Source organism: Neopsephotus bourkii, unplaced genomic scaffold (assembly GCF_033783945.1).
Source record: "Neopsephotus bourkii isolate Nb327-2 ecotype Australia unplaced genomic scaffold, CSIRO-AGI_Nbou_v1 NB_867, whole genome shotgun sequence".
Taxonomy (NCBI): domain Eukaryota; kingdom Metazoa; phylum Chordata; class Aves; order Psittaciformes; family Psittacidae; genus Neopsephotus; species Neopsephotus bourkii.
This window is the reverse complement of record NW_026901363.1, coordinates 3,440,443-3,459,573: the sequence shown is the minus strand read 5'-3', so window position 1 is coordinate 3,459,573 and position 19,131 is coordinate 3,440,443. Positions and strand designations below refer to the sequence as shown.

At 39.1% G+C, this 19,131-nt stretch overlaps 1 protein-coding gene across 8 annotated transcripts in view; it reads right to left on the bottom strand.

The window, feature by feature from the left end:
* Positions 1–19,131, bottom strand: part of AFF2 (ALF transcription elongation factor 2) — a 368,508-nt gene that overhangs the window by 83,297 nt on the left and 266,080 nt on the right. For all 8 annotated transcript variants that reach the window (XR_009725983.1, XM_061356781.1, XM_061356774.1 and 5 more), the window contains one exon: positions 9,265–9,316. Coding sequence is in view for 7 of the 8 variants with exons in the window: in XM_061356781.1 (XP_061212765.1) it covers positions 9,265–9,316 (52 nt within the window). In the remaining variant the exon portion in view is untranslated. The remainder of the gene's footprint in view (positions 1–9,264; positions 9,317–19,131) is intronic.

Below are 19,131 nucleotides of genomic sequence, written 5' to 3'. Positions count from 1 at the left end.
AACTTTCATGGCTTCACAGAGAGATGCTCAAGAATACTTGAAATACTGGAAATTTAATTTCAATTGGTGCGATGGAGGCTGGCTAAAAGGAAAAACAGAGTTTAAGTGACCAAACCTAAACCAGTCTACCTGTGGGTTAGGAGTCACCTTCATCCTTGATGTAAGAGAACTGTTAATTGAGCAACAAGAGATGAATTTGGGCTTCTGCCAGCATTTTTTCCCAAATCCCTATGTTTCCCTCAGGCCAATCAAACTAAGAAAATGTGCAAGATAAACGTGGCCACTTCCCATTCCTGAAGGAGTATTCCATGTTTTTTAAAGAAATGGAGGTAAGACCACCACACACTGAATGTGTACTACACCCCAAGGAGTGCTTGTTGCTTGTATAGACATACCTGAGCTGGGTTTAAATTAGGTCGTGTGGGTACTATGAATATTGTCGCTTTTGTTGCACAGGCTTTAGTTTACTCAGTGTCTTTGGTGAACTTTACAATACAAACTGTTATGACATTCTGTCAGTGAACGGACTTATTTCAAAGACAAGTCACATAACATGTATGCCTGTTTAGGACTTTAGTATCAATGTATCCTGACAAAAGAGGCTCAAAACAGTGCCCTTCTCCTCCAGTTATGTTGATATATGCTGGAATCTTTAAAAAAATGCTTTCGTTGGGAAGTTCCTAATTATACTAATTTTGACAACTTCATCCAACAAAGGAGAAATTGTAATATGACATTACAAATTCTACTGATTCTATTTTTGTAGTTTTACAAAACATTGCCAAGTTGCTTTACAAATGCTAATCAATGTCTCATGAAGTTTAGTACATTCAAATGCTCTGACAATACCAATTGACTTGGTCATTGCAGAGTTCTATGGGAAAGAAAACAACTCCTGGCTAGAGCTAGGCCTGATTTTTCAGAATTGTTTATTTGGAAAACAAATATATCAGCCCTGGTGACAGAAAAAGTTGGGAAAATTGTACTGAGTGGTCCAAGTTTAAGAAAAAAAAAAAAATCAAACTGGAATTCTGGTTTGAAAAATAATTTCCTAGCAAATAATTTGGCACAAATTCATTACAAATGACCTAGGATCATAAACCTATTATGAAATATAAAACATCTACTTAGGAATAAACCTCATTATTTGTTGTCTTATTTACTGATGATTTTTCTAAAATGTGTCCTTGGTTCAACCCTCCAGATGGCAAATAAATAAATTAAAATCCATTAATTGTCTCATTTACTCCATAGCCACATTTCAACATGTTAATCACATGATTAAAATCTTAAGGATGCAAAAGAAATAGGGAAAAGTTTAGTAAACACTTCTAAGAGAAACAGAAATTCTTCTCTAAACTTCTCCACAACCTCTGTATTCCTCTAGTTTCCTAGTTCTAACCGAAGAAGAGTAATTCCTTTGTATCTCCATCCCTGAAACTTACCTGAACAGTGCTGACATTTTTTGAGGTCTTATAATGAGGGGCAATTTTTTTAGTGTGCAATGTCTGACTGTTACTTTTGCAACGATCACAAGAGTTATAACTTGCTGTGTCAAAACGGAAAGGAGAATAGGCAGACATCTCAGAATGAGCCCCTTTTACCCCTGCTCATTTGCAGTTTATGCCCTTAGATTTTCCTTTGTGGCAAAGGCCTTTATCTCATTCCTTCGGGAGTCCAAGTCCTCTCCTTAGTCTGCTCCCTACTCTAAATCAATGAATAGTTCCCTAGACTTGAGAAGCAAAAGGGCAGAGTCAAAGAGTACCAGCAGTGGCAGTGCTGGGAAGATGTGAATTGATGTTGCTATTGTTCACACCACCCATTTATTTCCTGTGCAGGACTAAAGACTGAGGATTTTAATTTATACTGAACATTACATTTATACTGGATGTTAAATCTATTACAAACAGGCAGCAGAGGTAACAGAGGTAAACACACATGAAATAACTCTTTGCTGACCTTGGTCTGTTTTAGTACATTGCTCAAATGACTTACCCGATTACTAAATTGCACATCTCCAAAAAATAAATTTAATAATAATGTCATGAAATTAGTAGTTTTGTAAAGCAGGCACGCTCTCTGTGAGAGCACCCTGTCGAAATCAATTGCACTGTCAGACTGTGGTCCTGACATGTCCCCACAAGCAGGCAGAAGGTCTGCTGTGGGAAGATTCATCCTGCCAGCACAGCATGGAGCACCTCCAACCCCAGCAAACCTTGCAGCAGCAGATGAATTCATAGTAAGAAAAATGAAGGTGTTTAGTTCTCATTACTGTTCTCCTTCTGGAATACCTCCAGGGGAGATCAACTTTCACTTCTTCTCACCTTATTCTGGCTGACAGAAGCTAATTACTGGATTTATCATGCCCTTTTCATCACCTACTATATGCTTGTTCTGGCCACCTATGAGTCCCTCCTTTGGACTTTTGCAACCCTTTCAGTCTCAAAGCCAGCACTAGCACTGTACTGGTGTAAAAACTCCCAAGAATTTAGATTTTGAAGTTCACAGATGGTTCCTTGGGCATTTACAAAAGACTTGACACTGCACATGGCCAGTGTAAGAAAGCCAGCACTTTCTTTACCAAAATGCTTCATAAGGCATTCATGATAAAAATCACACTCTCCTTTTGAGGAGAAAAGGGAGATAAATGTTTCCTATGTGGACAGGTTAATGAATGTTGAGCACTAAGATGGCCCACAGATACCAGACTTCAGATTTATTTTCATAGGACAGGACGGTGAAGTTTGGCTTTTCTCTTAACCATAACAATGTGGGTGTCAATCAGTTATCTCACCTGCTGCTGCCTCTGCTTCTTGCCAAAACAGTATCGGGCTTTTGCATTAGTGGCATACATAGCAAGAGGTCCTGGGGAAACATATTTTTCCTCCATGCTTATAATGAAGACTCCTTTACAAAAAAACAATGTGTGCACAAGCATGCACACACAGAGAGCACATGACCCATTCTGTGGACTGAAAGCTGCATCTTTCTCCTCCCTCCCACTCCAAAAAGGCTGGCAGGTCTCCAGTGTCTGGTCCTTATGGCTGTGCTGAGGAGCAATTGGCCTTTCCACCTCTGTTTAACTAGTGATGGAGACACTGAGGTTTTTTTAGAGCTCTCCTTTAGGTGAATGATGTCTTAAGGCATGGCTGAGAGAGCCTGGCTGCTTCAGGCTGGTGGCATGAAAAACTAAAGCCAGGAGAAGCATCTGTTGCAGAATGGCTCCAAGAGCAAGGCCATGAATCCTTGAAGGCCTTGCGTGAGCAAAGCAAAGTGTAGGTCTCACATGTACGTGACTTAAGATGAAGGGCACACTGTCCTTGAGCTCTGGGAAAAGTACCGAGGAGCTAAGTTGCAGTTGATGTAATGAGGAAGATCCTTGAAAACAGGAACTGTATGTGGGAGGAGAATGTAAATATAACAGTTTAGAACTAACCAATGCTGTTATGACTCGTAGGCATAATTAACACGATGAGGATATAAGCGATGTGCAACACGAATAAAGCAGAAGCTTGCTTATCACTCTTATTGGGTTGTCATGTCTTGCTTCTCCTCGCCGTCGGCAAATGGCGCCCAAACAGGGCCTCCAAGGATTCATGGCCTTGCTCTTGGAGCCATTCTGCAACAAGCATCTGCTGAAGAGAGTGCTGAGGGGCTACGATATGCCTGCTTACTTGTGACGAAGTGAGGAGAGGACTTCTTGCAGGTGTATTTACCCATCTTTTCAACTAAGGCATTCCATTCTCCCTTAGTTAAGGCTGCCTACCTGCTAGTATTTTCTTTTCGTGTATTATTTTCTCTACTGGGACGAAGGATTTTTGATACACTGAACTAGCACTGCATACTGGGAACCCATGGGAAAAGCAAGTCAGTGGGAGGGATGTGGCTCCTCTGATTCCTGTTCTGGTTTGGGCAGCTTCTGTCCCAGAGCCCAGGTAAGAGCATGACTGCAACCTGCATGGGCAAACTTATCATTGTCAATCTGTAGTACTGTGCAACCATGTGTCCTGAGGGTTGCACTAATCCCCTTCCTCGCTGATGGATGACCTCCACAATAACAACATGCGCAGAAACAATTACATAAGAGTCAGTGAATTTGAACAGGTTAAAAGCATTTGATAACATTGCGTATTTCAGTGGTGTGGCATGTTTTTTCCTCATAACTGCAGATCTCAGAGTGGTTACTGAAAGCTTCTGCTGATAATAAACAAATATATGATATGAACCTATGTCATTACCATGTGAATGATGACCTTAGACATGTCAGCCATCAAATATCTTATTACCAAAGATTTGTCTAAGGGAAGCTTGACTATTCATTTTACATAGTTGATGATACAGTTGATGATGTATGGTTGTTTCAACTAGTGTTGTGCAGAATAAAATAATTAGAATATCAATTACAATGGACTGAGGTAGCAAGAAGAGACATCGTCATGAAGGGATTTTTCATGGGTATAGACTGACAAGGTTGGAGAATGATTGTATTATCCTAATAGCTTCTGTTTTCATTAATGGCACAATGAAAACATTTCCTTACAATTACAAAACATGATTATAGATCTTAAACACTAGGCTGTGGGTTCTTTATGAAAGCACACACTGCTGTGGCTACAACTGATGCTGCATCACTCTGGGATTTCAATGCAACCCAATGACAGATAAACTGTTTACATTAAAAGACTCTATCAAAGTTATTTTGCACCTAGTTTCATCCTAATCCATCTGGTTTTTCTATAGCTTTGACAAGATGACCTCTCTCCCTGTGTGTGCAGTATTGATGTCATTACTGAAGAGCTGTTCTTCAGACTTTCTGCTGATAACAAAATAAACGGAAATGTAGAGAAACCTTGGGGAGGTAAACAGCTTGTTCAGGATCCAGCTAAAAATGGGAAAAATTACAACAGGAAAGGATACCTATTGTTAGAAGAAAAGTGGCCACTGTTCCACTTTAAAAAGTGTTTCCACGATATGATGAAGCCATACTGTGTCTTAGAATTCCATAAACTTAAAAAAATATTAACTTGAAGAAAGGCTTTGAAAGTTCAGTATGCATTGTAAGAATTCAAAGCTCAGTTTATGGCAGATCACCTTTTTAGGCTGAGCTACAAAGTGAAACATTTTGTATGTAATTACCTAATAGTAACCTAGCAAAAAAAGAATAATTCTGTTTGTGTAAAATACAAATGATAAAGCAGGGCCAGGGATTATGTGCATGTCTTCTGTTTGTGTGGTTATCAGAGAAGTGGCAACAAAGTGGCAATCATTAAGGGAAAGAGGAAAAAAAAATCAAGTAGATCGGAAAAACATCTTATTGATTTGTTCTGCCAGAAACACTTTATACATAAAATACTGAAAATGGGGTACGTCTGTAACTAGTATCAAAGTTTCTTTGGTTCAAAAACACACAGAATGCTAGCAATGTGCTTTAAATTAAGCATGTATTTCAAAGGTTAACAGGACTATTCCTTAGGCAGAAGAACAAAGAGAAGCTGGTTGAAGAAAATTGGGTACACTACAGCTACTTAAAATACTGCATCCAGGCACAAGTCGTTTGGATGCCTTTGAGCTCAAAGCTAATTTGAATTATACAGAGGTGCTTTAAAGAACAAAAGTGCTAACCTGTGTTTTATCTAAGCTCCTTCAGCTGAAATGGGCATTAATTAAAAATCTTCACTATTCTTCCTAATTTCTGATGTATTTTTTAACAGAATAATAAAGCCATCTAAAAGCTCTGTCTTTCCTCACAGAAAAGTATTAACATTAGCATCTCTGAAATACCTTGTCATCTAATAGTTTTACCAACCACATGGCTGTCATCTGCCTTGACTACATCTCTCATAGTCAACCTAAAAATATTGGGCACCAATATTTTTCTAAATGCAATACATATGCCAACATTCCTCTCAGTGACAATACCACAGGAGTTTACAATTCAGGCAATGCTTAAATGTAACGATATCTCTCAAATAATACATTACACAGATGTGTACTAGTATTATAAATATGTGACATAAAATCTATTGGGTTGGTCAGTGTGCATATTAAAAAACATTCAAGTAGGTCAAATTGTGGATAACTTAAAACTTTAAAGACAGCAATTTTAATAAAACTGTCAATACAATTTTCTTTGTAAAAATATTTGACACTGATTATGCTGCTTATATTGAAAGAGAAACACAAGGTCTATATCTTTAGATCTTATATTGAACTGCGAGTACAGCATCAATAACTGCTTCTGAGCTGTAAATGAAAATTGATTCTAGATCTAACCTGTCGTTTTCTCTGTGTCTTTAATCCCAAATCACTCACAATGAGACATAAGAATCAGCATTTTGTCTATGGGACAACGCATGTGTCATATGGCCAGCTCCGAAGTGTCTGTGCTGAAGATGCTGTGGGGTGCGTTTATATGTAGGCAGTAACTGCAGTCTCTTTAAGCCCAAAATGTGATGACAGGAGTTTGCAGCTGGGGTCAGAGACTTGTAACTTGCCTCATGCTCTATTGCAGTGATCAATATGGTCCAAACCTTTACAGATCTGAAGTCTGCAATGAACATCTCATTGGACTTCCTGCCTGTCAGAGCCCAATGCAACTCACTTGACCACTTCTACATCAAGCCCACAGCTGCCAGAAGTCTGAAAGGAGAAGGAAGGATACACAGGGTTTCCATGCAATTTGCAGCAGCTTGGCACTAGTGGTTTGGATTTCTAGTCAGCTCTCACGCGTTGAAGCTTCACAAGCCCTCTAGGGTGAAATTAAAGTGTAGAGCCTCCTTTCAAGGAAGCTTTTTCTTGGTGATATATGTTGCTAGGCCATCATCATGTGGGCCTGAACCAAAAAAGACCTAACACTTAAATTAAGGAGGCTTCTCCACAGCATTTTTGTATCTCTTAGGAACAATTTCCTGCTATCCAAAATCCTGTTTGACAAATGAATACCAAAAGCGGGCAGCATGTTTAGTAACAGCATTGCTAATGATATCTATAGAATAAATACCTTCCACTGACTTCAACCTGGTAGTTCTCATCCTATCCAGAAACTGGGTTCAGCCTCTCAATTGTATGGTCGACCGTAGCTATTGTGTGTTGGGTTTCTCCTCAGGGAGAGAAGGAGGGAAAAGTTTAACACCTGAAAGAGCACAAGGTCCATGAACCCCTAAATAAATGCAGATATAAATGTGCTCATTCATAGGAGGGAAAGGGTAAGTCAGAAAAGCTTTGTTTCTTGCAGACAAGCTTCTAACAGTCTTCCACCATGATAAATGGACTACTGGTACTCTCAGAAGACAGGCTGATAGATCAAACTCTCTCGATACTACAGACACTCACTAAAAGTTGAGATCAAGGTGCATTTATGTATTAGTGTCACTACTGCCCCTGCTGTGTAGAGACTGAAAGGTCCCTAGCAACTCTCAAAGAACAAATCCTAGGGCTCCCTACTGACCACTGTTCTCAAAAAATTTAAATTTCCTTGAAATACAAGTAGAAATAAAGATAAGACAATTTATTTTTACATACTATGTTTTTACTGATAAAAATGAGCAAATGCTAGTGCTCATGCTTCACACTGGCTTCAAGCCTACAGTAAAAAAAGTCAGAAATATTATCAGGACAATGACTCCATAGAATCTATTTTCCTTACAGAAATGTTGTATGAACTGCTAGAATGATTTTGAGTGGAGAGGTTTAATTTTTTCTCTCCCCATCAGAATGCACATGTATGTACAGCTGAATTACAATGGTCATTTGGCTGCAAAATCTTTATGTTAAAAACCAAAAAAGTATTTTTCTAACCTTGGTCTCCACAGCTGAACAATAAACACTGTAAAGTTCATATTTTCTAATTGCCTTGATCTGTCCCTCTTGAATGAATATTTTATATACCTTCTGGAGAATATACTTTGCAGTCAGAAACCACTGCACTTACTTTGCTAATGTTTATGTGCCTGATCAGTGGGCCAGATCAACCTTTTTTGCCATTTCCAATACTCCTTTAAAGAGATAAGGCAGAAGCTGCTAAAGCTTGAAGGCACAGTCAGTGGAATGGTAATATATCTCCATTTCTGTATTTTGGGCATCTCAGTATCACAATGTCACTTTACAGGACTATTTGGCCAAGTTCCTAATAGATCAGGAAATCTGCTGGTTTCATAGGCCACCACGTTTATACAACATCACATTGCACAAGTACAGGCTTTTGATTTTTCAGATTCAGAAGAGAGCACAAGTCTAACTTGGTGCTAACTGACTTAAGGGGTCAACTGACACTAGAAGGGAAATCTTTCCTGTCATGACCCTAAAGGGGGGATTAGGTGTTTTGAAGGAGAACATTTAGGTAGTTTAAAAATAAGTAAGAAAGAAAGACAGACTTATAATTAACATTTCCCAGGATTAATAGATGATCTTATGCATAATTATAGCATTATCTTCCTCTCCATTGCAGATGTTTAAACATTTGAGCCTACTGCATGTATAAAGTAACATGAAAGAGGAATTTAACCCAAAACCTTTTTTCTTTTTTTTTTTTTGGTTTTTTTCGTTTTTTTTTTTCTTATAGGAATGTTGATAATATGAATTTCACTAGCCTTCTTTCCAAGCATTATCCATAAATATTTATAAAGTAGGAAGAATAGAGAATGATATGAGCAAGATTTCTGAAAATGATTCTTCATTAACATCCCAAATAGCTTGAGAGAGTTTCAGTACTGATTTACAGCTCCACAGAGGATTTTCTCCTCTCACAATTGGGAATCAGTGGATTACTATGGACTCTTACAGACCCAATCTTCTCAGGTGCAACTGTACAGTGCAAACCAACTCTGCAGTTGTGCTGGTGGTCTGATGTGGTCATTTTACACCCATTTCCAAACAAGTAATCAATTTCAGAAATCGAGTGCAAAACAAGTGGAAGCTGTTCCAGAGACAGCTTGGTACAATGAGGGACAGAAATGCAGAGCACGTTAGCTATTCCTGGGTGATGCCATGTGTGGGTTCTAATTCCAAGGCTAGGAAGTTATGTTTTGGTTTAATTTAATCTACTTCACAAAGTTAATTCAGCAAAACTGACAAAATGCACTCCTATTTAAGAATAAGTCTCCTTCCACAGAGGTTCTATGTGCAAGCAAGATTTAAGTTAATGGATTCTGCTGCATCCCAAAATGCTTTTGATTCAAATACAGTAAACCAACATACAATCACATTCAACTGATGAAACAACTTTGTCAGATTATATGGTCTATGCACCTATACAGATGTATTTACCTGTTCATTGTCATCTTCATCACTGCTGAGTTTCAGATCATCCTCAAGCATTCTGAAAAGACAGTAAGCAATACAGAATTACATTTAATGAATTAACTTCATATACAATGGGCTGAGTCTACCCTTCGGCAAATCAGAGGAAAAACTCCCTTTCAATTCCAGAAGAACAAAATCAGACCTGTTGGAATTAAACTGATAGATACTCTATGTATGTAGTAGTCCTGTGTGATGCTACGTGAGAACAAATTGACTTTGAGGCTCATCCATCATAAAGTTTGGCAGCTCCTTTTTCATGTCCTCTTTTATTTGTGCATTGTCTCACAGTGATTACCATATACACCTATGTATATTTCTAAATCAGAAGGTGGAAGTGAAATTCAGCTCTGAGACTGTTGAAGAACCTGAGAAAAAGTCCACGTCTCTTTCTTGATCTAGGGCATCATTGATCTTCTTGGAGGCTGGCACCAATTCCCATCTTATCAAAACGAGAATGGTGTGGAAAACAGCAAGAAAAGGAGGATCTTGTGTGAGGTCTGATGTGACCTCACAGTTGTTGGTATCTGAAGGCAGAGCAAACGTTTTCCAAGCTAGGAATCTGCTAATTCATATCCCCATTTTTATTTAAGTACAAGGAAATCCCACATGACTGTTCCCTGCCCTTGGTTATAGGGGAAGAAAACTCTTAAAAGATGTGGCTGTCCCAGTACCACCTTCCTTTCCTTTGGCAGAAAAAAGAGTTGAGTAATTCATGTTACTATATTAAAACTCATTACCACTTTCTTTTCGTTCCGAGACTTGGGTATGACAAAACATATGGGGTAAGAAACCATATTATTTGCTGTTACATTTTGGCAGAAAACGCCTCTTTCGAGGTCTGTCTACCCAGAGAGGCATGACTAGTAGCCACCAAATACACTCCCATATAGCTTCTCATACATTCACGCCTTTATCTGGTGGTCCTTCTCAGAGAAGATATTCCTTTGGGTACACTCCTACCTCACACCCATCTTTTCACCTTGACAGATTCTCTTATCACAGGATAACATACAGATGAATTGGCACATCTCATCCAGATCCACTGAGACAGCCACTAAAATCGCTGAGCTTCCTTTCTCCCAGCCCGAGCTCCTTTACCCACAGCAGGAGGCTCGCAAATTGCAATTACTGTTTCCTTGCTGCCTTGATGGAGACTGGAGTCTATGATTTTTTTATTGTTAGCCTTTAAATAACTGTAGCAATCAATGGATGTTCTGTTAGGAAGGTTTTTTTCTGTTTGAAGACTACCAGTAAATCATGGAAGCCCCCTGGTACAAGGAATTTTAAAGAGGGGACAATAATCCAGACGTGGAAATATCAAAAGGTTTGAAGCCCTGCTGATGCTCTTAAAATGAGAAAGTGCAAAGAGGTCTTTAAACTGGTTTGTAAGCCATCTGTCTTTCTGTGACCTCTGTTGTCGGGCAGCTCAGTGGTTACAAAGTATCTGCACACATAACTACTAGTCATTAATGTCTTGATAAATGGCAGATGCCTCCCTGTAATACGTGAACCCATAAAAGAACTGTGGCATGGGTAAAGAATCTTCTAAAAGTAAGAATTTGTGGTGGGTTGACCCTGGCTGGATGCCAGGTGCCCATCAAAGCTGCTCTGTCACTCCCCTCTTCAGCTGGACAGGGAACAGGAAATATGACTAAGGATTGTGGGTTGAGGTAAGGATGGGGAGAGATCATTCACCAGTTACTGTCACAGGCAAAACAGGCTCGACTTGAGAACTTAGTTTAATTTATTACCAATCACATCAGAGTAGGGTAATGAGAAATAAAACTAAATCCTAAAACACCTTCCCCCCACCCCTCCCTTCTACCTGGGCTGAACTTTACTCCTGAATTCTCCACCTCTCCCTCCCAAGTGAAGGAGTGAGATGGGGAATGGGGTTGTGGTCAGTTCATCACACATGTTCTCTGCTGCTCCTTCCTCCCCAGGAGAGGACTCCTCATACTCTTCCCCTGCTCCAGCACAGGTCCCCCTCAAGGTCAACCCCCCCCCTGCAACCCTCCCTGCTTCCAAACCCTTGCCATGCAAACCCAACACAGAATTTTTCATGAAATATTAATCTTCAGAGGCCTGGACTTTGGTGATGAACAGGAACTTTCAGTGTTGTTTATCTAGCAGACACATTCATTTGTTTCCCCAGTGCCATTACTTTCTGTGCTATTCTCAGTATATCGCTGTACCTTGATCTATCCACAGTCCCAGACTGTTATCTGCAAGTCTCATTACATACCAGAAGGACAATACCCCCAGGAAACTGAGACCATCTTCATACAGGACTATATCATTCTGTCTCTTAACTCTTAATTCAATCCTACACTCCTACTTTTAAACCTACATCTCACTTTAATGTGTAAATTATCCGCTGCTTTAAAGCAGCGCTGCCAGATAATGCGTTCTATTATTATTTTTTAATGCAGATCTAAGAGGACATAATATAAAGGATCTTTTCATGAATGAAGCCCAAAGGGTGGTGGGTTTTTTTCCTTCCTTTCCAGCTACTGGGCTTTTTTTTTTTTTTTTCTCATTTGTTACATGTTAAATTCCTTTTTGACGTATCCTGGTAGAAATAAACGAAAAAGGACAAAGGAAATCCCATATTGGATAAATGGAAAGAACAAAGAAAACATAAAAAAGATAAATGGATACACTTACTAAACTAACCAAACAGCCATCTGAAATGGCTGATTAATAACTATCCTCATACAGGCTATACTGCAGACATTTTCTAACAAGTACAGTAAGCACAAGACATATTTATTGAATATTGAAAAATATAAAATGGATATAAAACATGATTAGTAGGAAGGACAACTGTTAGAGTTGGTTTCAGATAAACTAAATTTGCAGGATTTATGAGTTCCTTCAAGAGACTAATGGATGTTCAGATGACTAGAGAGAGGAAAAAAAATTGGATTTTGGTATTTCTTTAGCAGTTCCAAGCTTATCACTTGGAGTATATAATTCTTCTTATCCTGTTCTGCTAAATGAAGAATATGTCACCCCATTCAGTTACAAAACTCAAAGGTTAAACAACTAAACCACACAGCTTCTAAAATGCATCACACTCTCCTGGCAGATGGAATAATTGAAGAGAAACTAGTATGGTATCAACAATGAATATATGGTAGCCAGAGAAGTGAGGGAATAAATTAAAAATACACTGTAAGTGCAAATGAAAGTAGAATGTTGAAGGGTTCAAATAACCTGCTCCCAGAGGATATTGCTTAGAAGAGGTAATATTTTACAGACAGCAGAAGACTAGATGGTCTTCCACAATTTTAAAATGTGCTTAATATTCTGAAGACATGGGTCACAGTAGCTTGTACTGTTTAATGTTTCTATTAACTCTCATTTATAAGCAAGTAGCATCTGATCATGCTCAAAGCCCAATAAGGGCTTTTAAGATTGCCAGCAACCTTAATCCAAGGTGACTATTTCACTGTCATACCTGGAGAGGTAACCCATTTCAGCTTCACAGCCCTGAGACACAGGAACTCTGTATCTACAGCTATTACAAACACTGTCTGGATGGTTTGATCATGAAATTAGGCCCTCTTGAGTGAGAGATCCCTGTAAATACGCATTTGATTTGTTCTGCTCTCTGTAACTGTTAACCTCAGAAACACCCAGACTGCAGAACACAGGATATATTTGTTATGAAGATCAGGTCAGCTATTAATAATGTTAAACTTACAATGAATACTGTCAATGAGGGCAAATCAAACAGAAAACTGCCTGTATCAGAAAGCTATTTCCAGAGGTGCTATGAATTCATTTTATTTCCTATTCTTCTCTGACTCAGCTGACATTATTATTGAATATACATGTACTTGTTTGTCTTTTCATCCATGGCTAATGCGAAACACCACTTTAGGGAAAGAATGGGATTAAGTAGGATTTTTTTATTTCATTATTAGAGCAATGCCATTTACCCTAACAGTTGAAGTTGTGTCAGCACATTTATTCCAATCTACAATTTTCAGAGGTTTATAATTTGGAATGTGAAATTATTGCAAAGCAGAAATGTCAGGACAAAGCAACACATTTATCTGTGGTGTAAGTAGGGGCAATCTCGTTGACTGACTACAATACCCACTTCCTTCAGGGATGAATTGGCTCCCAAAGCAGATTGTTCCTACATTACAAATTTCACTAGACAAACAGCTGAATGGGGGCTTTATTAGGACGAGCTCTATAGAAGTCTCGCTAGAAATAATAACAGCAAAATATTATTTTTTAGGAGCCTTTAACTTGTACCAGGCCTCAGAAGACAATGAGGTGGAACAAAATGAGCTATTTTTATAACAATTTATTATGATTTTGGCATAGCAAGCCAAATTTTTATATTCTCTATTTGACTCTCCACATATTTTCAAAGAGAAAAAAGAAAACATTAAAAAATGATGCCATGATAATGAACCAGTTTAAACATAATCAGAAACCTCCCTGTATCTGTCCTCTTAATAAACAGTGTCAAAAGATTATGCAAGTCCCACCACAGACCACTGTTTCTTAGTGGGACAGACTCTGTCTTATACCCTCCAATCAACAGTTGTTACAGCACAAGTTAGTTAAAATGTAAGTCTAGGCACAGACTTCAGAGAAGTCACGAATAGGGACAAGCCAAAGCTGTGGAGCATGATGACCTGGGCTTGATGAGACTTTTGAGGTCACTGAAGTAGGTTTTCCCACCCATCAGTGGAGCAAAGGCAGCAGAACCTCAACTTACTAGGGTGTCACCAAGCTCAGCTGAGCGCACACTAAAGTGGATTTGTATCCCAACTGCACTGTTGAGTTCAGCACGTGTTTTGTGCACACCAGACCTGCTCGTTTGGGATCCTCTGAATGAGCAAGTGAGGAGATGGGAGATAATCTCCTCCCTGAAAAAGCACTATCAAAATATAACTCAATTTCAGCTACTTTTATAGAAGATTCTGAACTTCTTAAATGGGTATTTTCACAGCTCATCATCCTTTTTTTTTGTTTCATGTATAGCATATTTAAAAGCTTTCTAGAAGTTAATAATGTCCAAATAGCCAGTATACTTCTGAAAATGCCATGGTTTTTTTTTTTTTTCCTGCCCTGGTCTGTAGGGCTGTGATGGGAGTACACTGTGTTTACAATAACATGTTATAGGTTTGGTAAGACGGCTTCATCAAGGAGAAGGTGCTCAAAAGGAAGCCTAACTAGGATGAGGTTCTGCACTTCTAATTTGCTCTGGGATCAGTTCATCACTGCACTGGAGCTCCTCCCAAATGTAAAAAAAACCAACTCCTTGTGGGAATGAGAAAGATGGAAAAAAGGGAAGAGGGGGTTGCAAGCAGACAGCAAAGGGAATACTGGGCAATTCCCTAATCCTGAGCTGCCCAGAAAATTAACTCACCCATGTCAAATCACATTTGCACAAAACGCATATTCCATCTGGGTCAGATCACAACAAACAGAAGTGTTGCTTCTGCAGGAAGGAGGACAGGCAATGGCATTAACCACACAGAAATGCCACTCTTTTCTTGCCAGGTTTGTCTCTGTAAAATGGGAACTTATTTATGAGATTCCTGCTTCTCAAAACATATAGCAGATTTATTTTTAGAAATGTGGCAACACTGTCTTTGCAACCACAGTGGGCAAACCATGCTTCTGTCCCATTAGCAGAGTAGGATGTACTGCTTAAATTTGTCTGAAGTTAAGGAAGAAACTGTGCCTAGAGACACAAAAGACACAACAAAGCGCTGACAGGGGGAATCGGTGGTTGGTATGGGAAGCAAACAGAGGATGTGGGTGCTCTCCACATGAAAAATTCTCTCTTGCTTCAACCTTCCACTGATACAAACGGACAATTTTAAAAAGAGGTTTGTGTGATTTAGATTGGAGTAGCCTGTGCTACAACTAGTTATTCTGTTTGATATTAAAAGAGAGAGCTTAGACTGTTTTAGCAAATTTCACTTGTGATACTTAATAAGACTTAAATCCAGAACAGCCAGGAATCAAATAAATGTCTTTGAGGTGAGAAAAGTACTACATTGCCATCCTGAGCTACAGAGCCTTTGTTACACTCTGTAGCAAAACCTACGTGGAGGGAACACTGTCCATGCAAATACTGACTAGCACTGAGATGCAACCTTTTCTACCCCTGACCTTTCATGGAAATAAGGGCATCAGTTCAACACAATCTATGCTGGTTTACCCTATGGATTTCATACGGAACTTGTTTTTCATTTTCATAGTGCATTTCTCTGCAGCATATAAGACTTCTCCGAGAGTGGTAACTCAAAAGGCATCATGCAGATGACAAATTGTATAATGGAATTCAGATGTATTTCGAGAATGTGCTGCACACACTGGAGCACAATTTTATCATTTATCAAGGGGGAAGAAGGGGGCCTATGTGTGTGAAAACATCTAACAATAGATTTCCCCAGAGAACTTCATAATACAGTGGACAAAAAAAATGGGGAAATGAAAATAAATGGTAGAGTAATTCTGACGGGAAAAAAAAAAGGAGGAAGATCTTTTGTTTTAAAACACCCCATCCATAAATCTTGAAACCTGATATTCATTCTTTTGCTGAAATCTGCAAATCATCTTTAAAATATTTCCTCTGAGATACTGTAAGAGTTACGGTAAAAGAAAATATCAGAAGATTAAATGGAATTTACAAGCACCATTTACCTTAATAGTCAGGGCCACTTGTCCAGCAATTTTATACATACTTAAATATAGTTTATTAATTTTTCCTTCTCCTCATCCACCATTTTCTTTCATTACATTTTCATCAATGATGAGATCAGTCTGGCAACTTGTACTTACAGGAGTAACTTCTACAAATTTCAGTAGTTTCAGTGACCCAAATAGGACTGATTTGCTTAAAGTATAGATCAAGTCCTCAGCCTCTGGCCTGAAAATGCCTCCCCCCAGAAATAACTTTAGTCAAGTTTCATGTCTTTGCTGCAAAAGAAACTTGTGAGCAGAAGAGGTACCTGGTCCCTTCCCTCCTGCAGCAGAAGACACACATCAGCCTTGTAACATGGTCAGCCTCCTTCTGGCCCAGCCGATGGAGAGAGATGGCTTGCTAAGAAACACTCAATTTTCTGTTGTCACACTCAGCCTGCCTTAGTGTTCCTGGCACTGTATCAGTAATTAGTGTAATTACAGCTGGTGAGAGAGAAGTAACCCCTGTGGTTATCTATTAGGTACCTCACAATCAGAGAGTGCACTTCATTATTCACCTCTCCATATCATCTCTTAATTTCAAAAGGATTGAGCAAAATTAATTCTTTCAGTAGAATAATTTCTTTATCTAGTCATCCATTAATCTCTTCAAGGCAACTAAAATATTAAGTTGCTACTAAGTGCATTATAACTACTGCTCTGTTGACAGGCGTTTTGTCTTTCATTAAAGCTGTGACAAAAACTTTGAGAGGAGGAAGAAAACTATTGCTAAAGTTTACCTGTATATTATAAGCATAAATGGCAATCTTTATGTTTAGCGTGAATAATACTGTAGCATATCCAGTAAATTCACATCCACGTTAAGGCCTAGCCCTGCTCCCGAAGAACACATCTGAAAGCATGTGAACAGAATTGGGTCAAAATATTGTTAAAGTGTCATAGGCAGTTTAAAAAGTAAAAATTCAAAATAAATTAAAAAAAAATAAAGGCAGCATCTTTTGTTTCAGTCTGGTGAACTGATATTTTTGTCTTAACACTAATACCACTGTTTACGCCTTCTGTCTAGAAAAGTGCAATCTGCACTACAGCGTGTCTCCTTCACTGTTCAATGACTCCTCAGTACAACACACCTCTGTTTGGCAAGGCCTGAAAATGGTGTATCATTGAAGCAAAAAGGGGGGTGGGGGAGAAGAGAGAGAAAGAAAAGAGGCAAGAACAAAGGAAAGTGTGGGTCCAGGAAAAATACAGGGAGGGACTGGCAGTTTCTAAAAACAGCAGTGGAAAACTTGCATCGTTCAAGTTTTTGCTGACTAAAAATGAGGACCCCACTTTTTTAGTGTGCCAAATTCTGCTGGTTTGCACAAAGCTTTCACTGTTTTCCCTTTGATCAACTGCAATGGCTGATATAATTTTGGGTTCTGCTATTTATCAAGAGCAATATATAGTCCAAAAGCCATTTCTGTGATACATTCTCATTTCCAATACAATCCGCATGAAAAACACCTGCTTACTGCAACCATATTTGATTAAAACTGTCTCCAAGCCAGAGCACCAGTATTTCTCTGGTAAACAAGCCTTCAGTTGGCATATTTACACACAAAGGCTATGGGAACTTAGCACACAGTTAAACAATGATTGATATTTCTACAGCAACTTGCAAAGGTGACTTTAAAAAATCATACCAGAAAATATATTAGAAAGAGTTGTTCAGCAAGGAACAAATAACATAGCAGTGGCTCATCTATCCAATGTTCCACAGTGCATATGGAAGGACACTAATTCTATTCATTGATTATATTATCTGTTATTCCTTTTTTAATCTGGTAGCAAAGTCTTTCAAGGAGCTGTTTGATAAGCTATTAATGCCAACATGACATTCGCAAATCTTGCTCTGTGCACTGTGTTTTAGTTTAGACTAATCTCGTATCTGAAGAGCTCTTTTTGTTTCTGCATAGTGGAAATGAGTTGTCTGGTAAATTTTAAGCTTCGATAATCTGCTCTGGAGTGGAAGCAGCTTTTTGTTCGTGAAAACCTTTATACTGATGCATTTTTGAGGCTCTTTCTGCCACTTGAACTATTTGCCTCTAATTCTGAACTGCTGTCTGCAAAGTTCAGTGTCATGGAGAGAGACTGCACATCAGCACTAGCCGTAAGGATGACACCAAGTCCCTAAGGTGCTTTACAGAGGCAGTACAGACTGAGATGAACTCTGTTGCTCTCTGGCATGGGTATCAGGACTGCACGGAGCTGGGCAGTCAGGTGATAAGGAAAAGAAGCTTGTTCGGTGTCTGCTATGGGGTAAGGCTGCATGGCAGCTCATCAGGGGCCAATGAAGGCAATGGCTGTCCTACCCATCCAATACCAAGCATAATGCACACAGAAGGAACCCTGCCTCCTCCTTCTTGCCACCGTAGCACAGTCCTGTGGCAGGACCTCAGGAGGATGGCAGTGGTTTTCCAGTCTTCCTCCACAAGATGAGTCAACTTTATCTACCCTTCACAAGTAAAGGTGGATCTGAAAAGCCGAAAGCCTCAGTGATATGTTAGGCTAAAAAGAATGGGAGCTTTAACTTCAGAAACAGTGTTTGTTCATATGGAGAAAAATGAAATTTGTCATATGTCAGAGTGTTAAAGAATGCCTGAAGCTTAGCACTTGACTTAAAGAGAGATTTTCAGGGGTGTGCATTACCAAAGTGGGATCCCAAGCGGGGATGCAAGTCTTGTGGACTGGCCTGCTGATGGTGTGTGGTGAACAAAGAGCAGGGGTCAGTCGCAGAGAAACTGGTCAAGCACTAGGAACTTAATGTGTGCTTGAGAACACTGACTGGGGTTTTCAATGATACAAAGGCACTGCACCTTTCTGCAATATACTGCTGGACCATGCCTGGTACACAGGGTAAAACAGGGCCGATCAATCAACAAATCCCATTCCTGGGGAAGGTAAGCTTCATTTTCACTGCACTAAATTTCTGATCAGTTTTTAAAGCCACTTCTGTAGTTGCAAAATCCTGCCTCAAGAATCCACACCTATCCCATAGATCTGATACAAATTTTGGAAGGGAAATGAATCTTCTGTAAGGCAGTTCACTTGTGTCCTTAAATGCACATTTTGTTGAGCCATCTAAAAATGTAAAACCAGATTAATCCA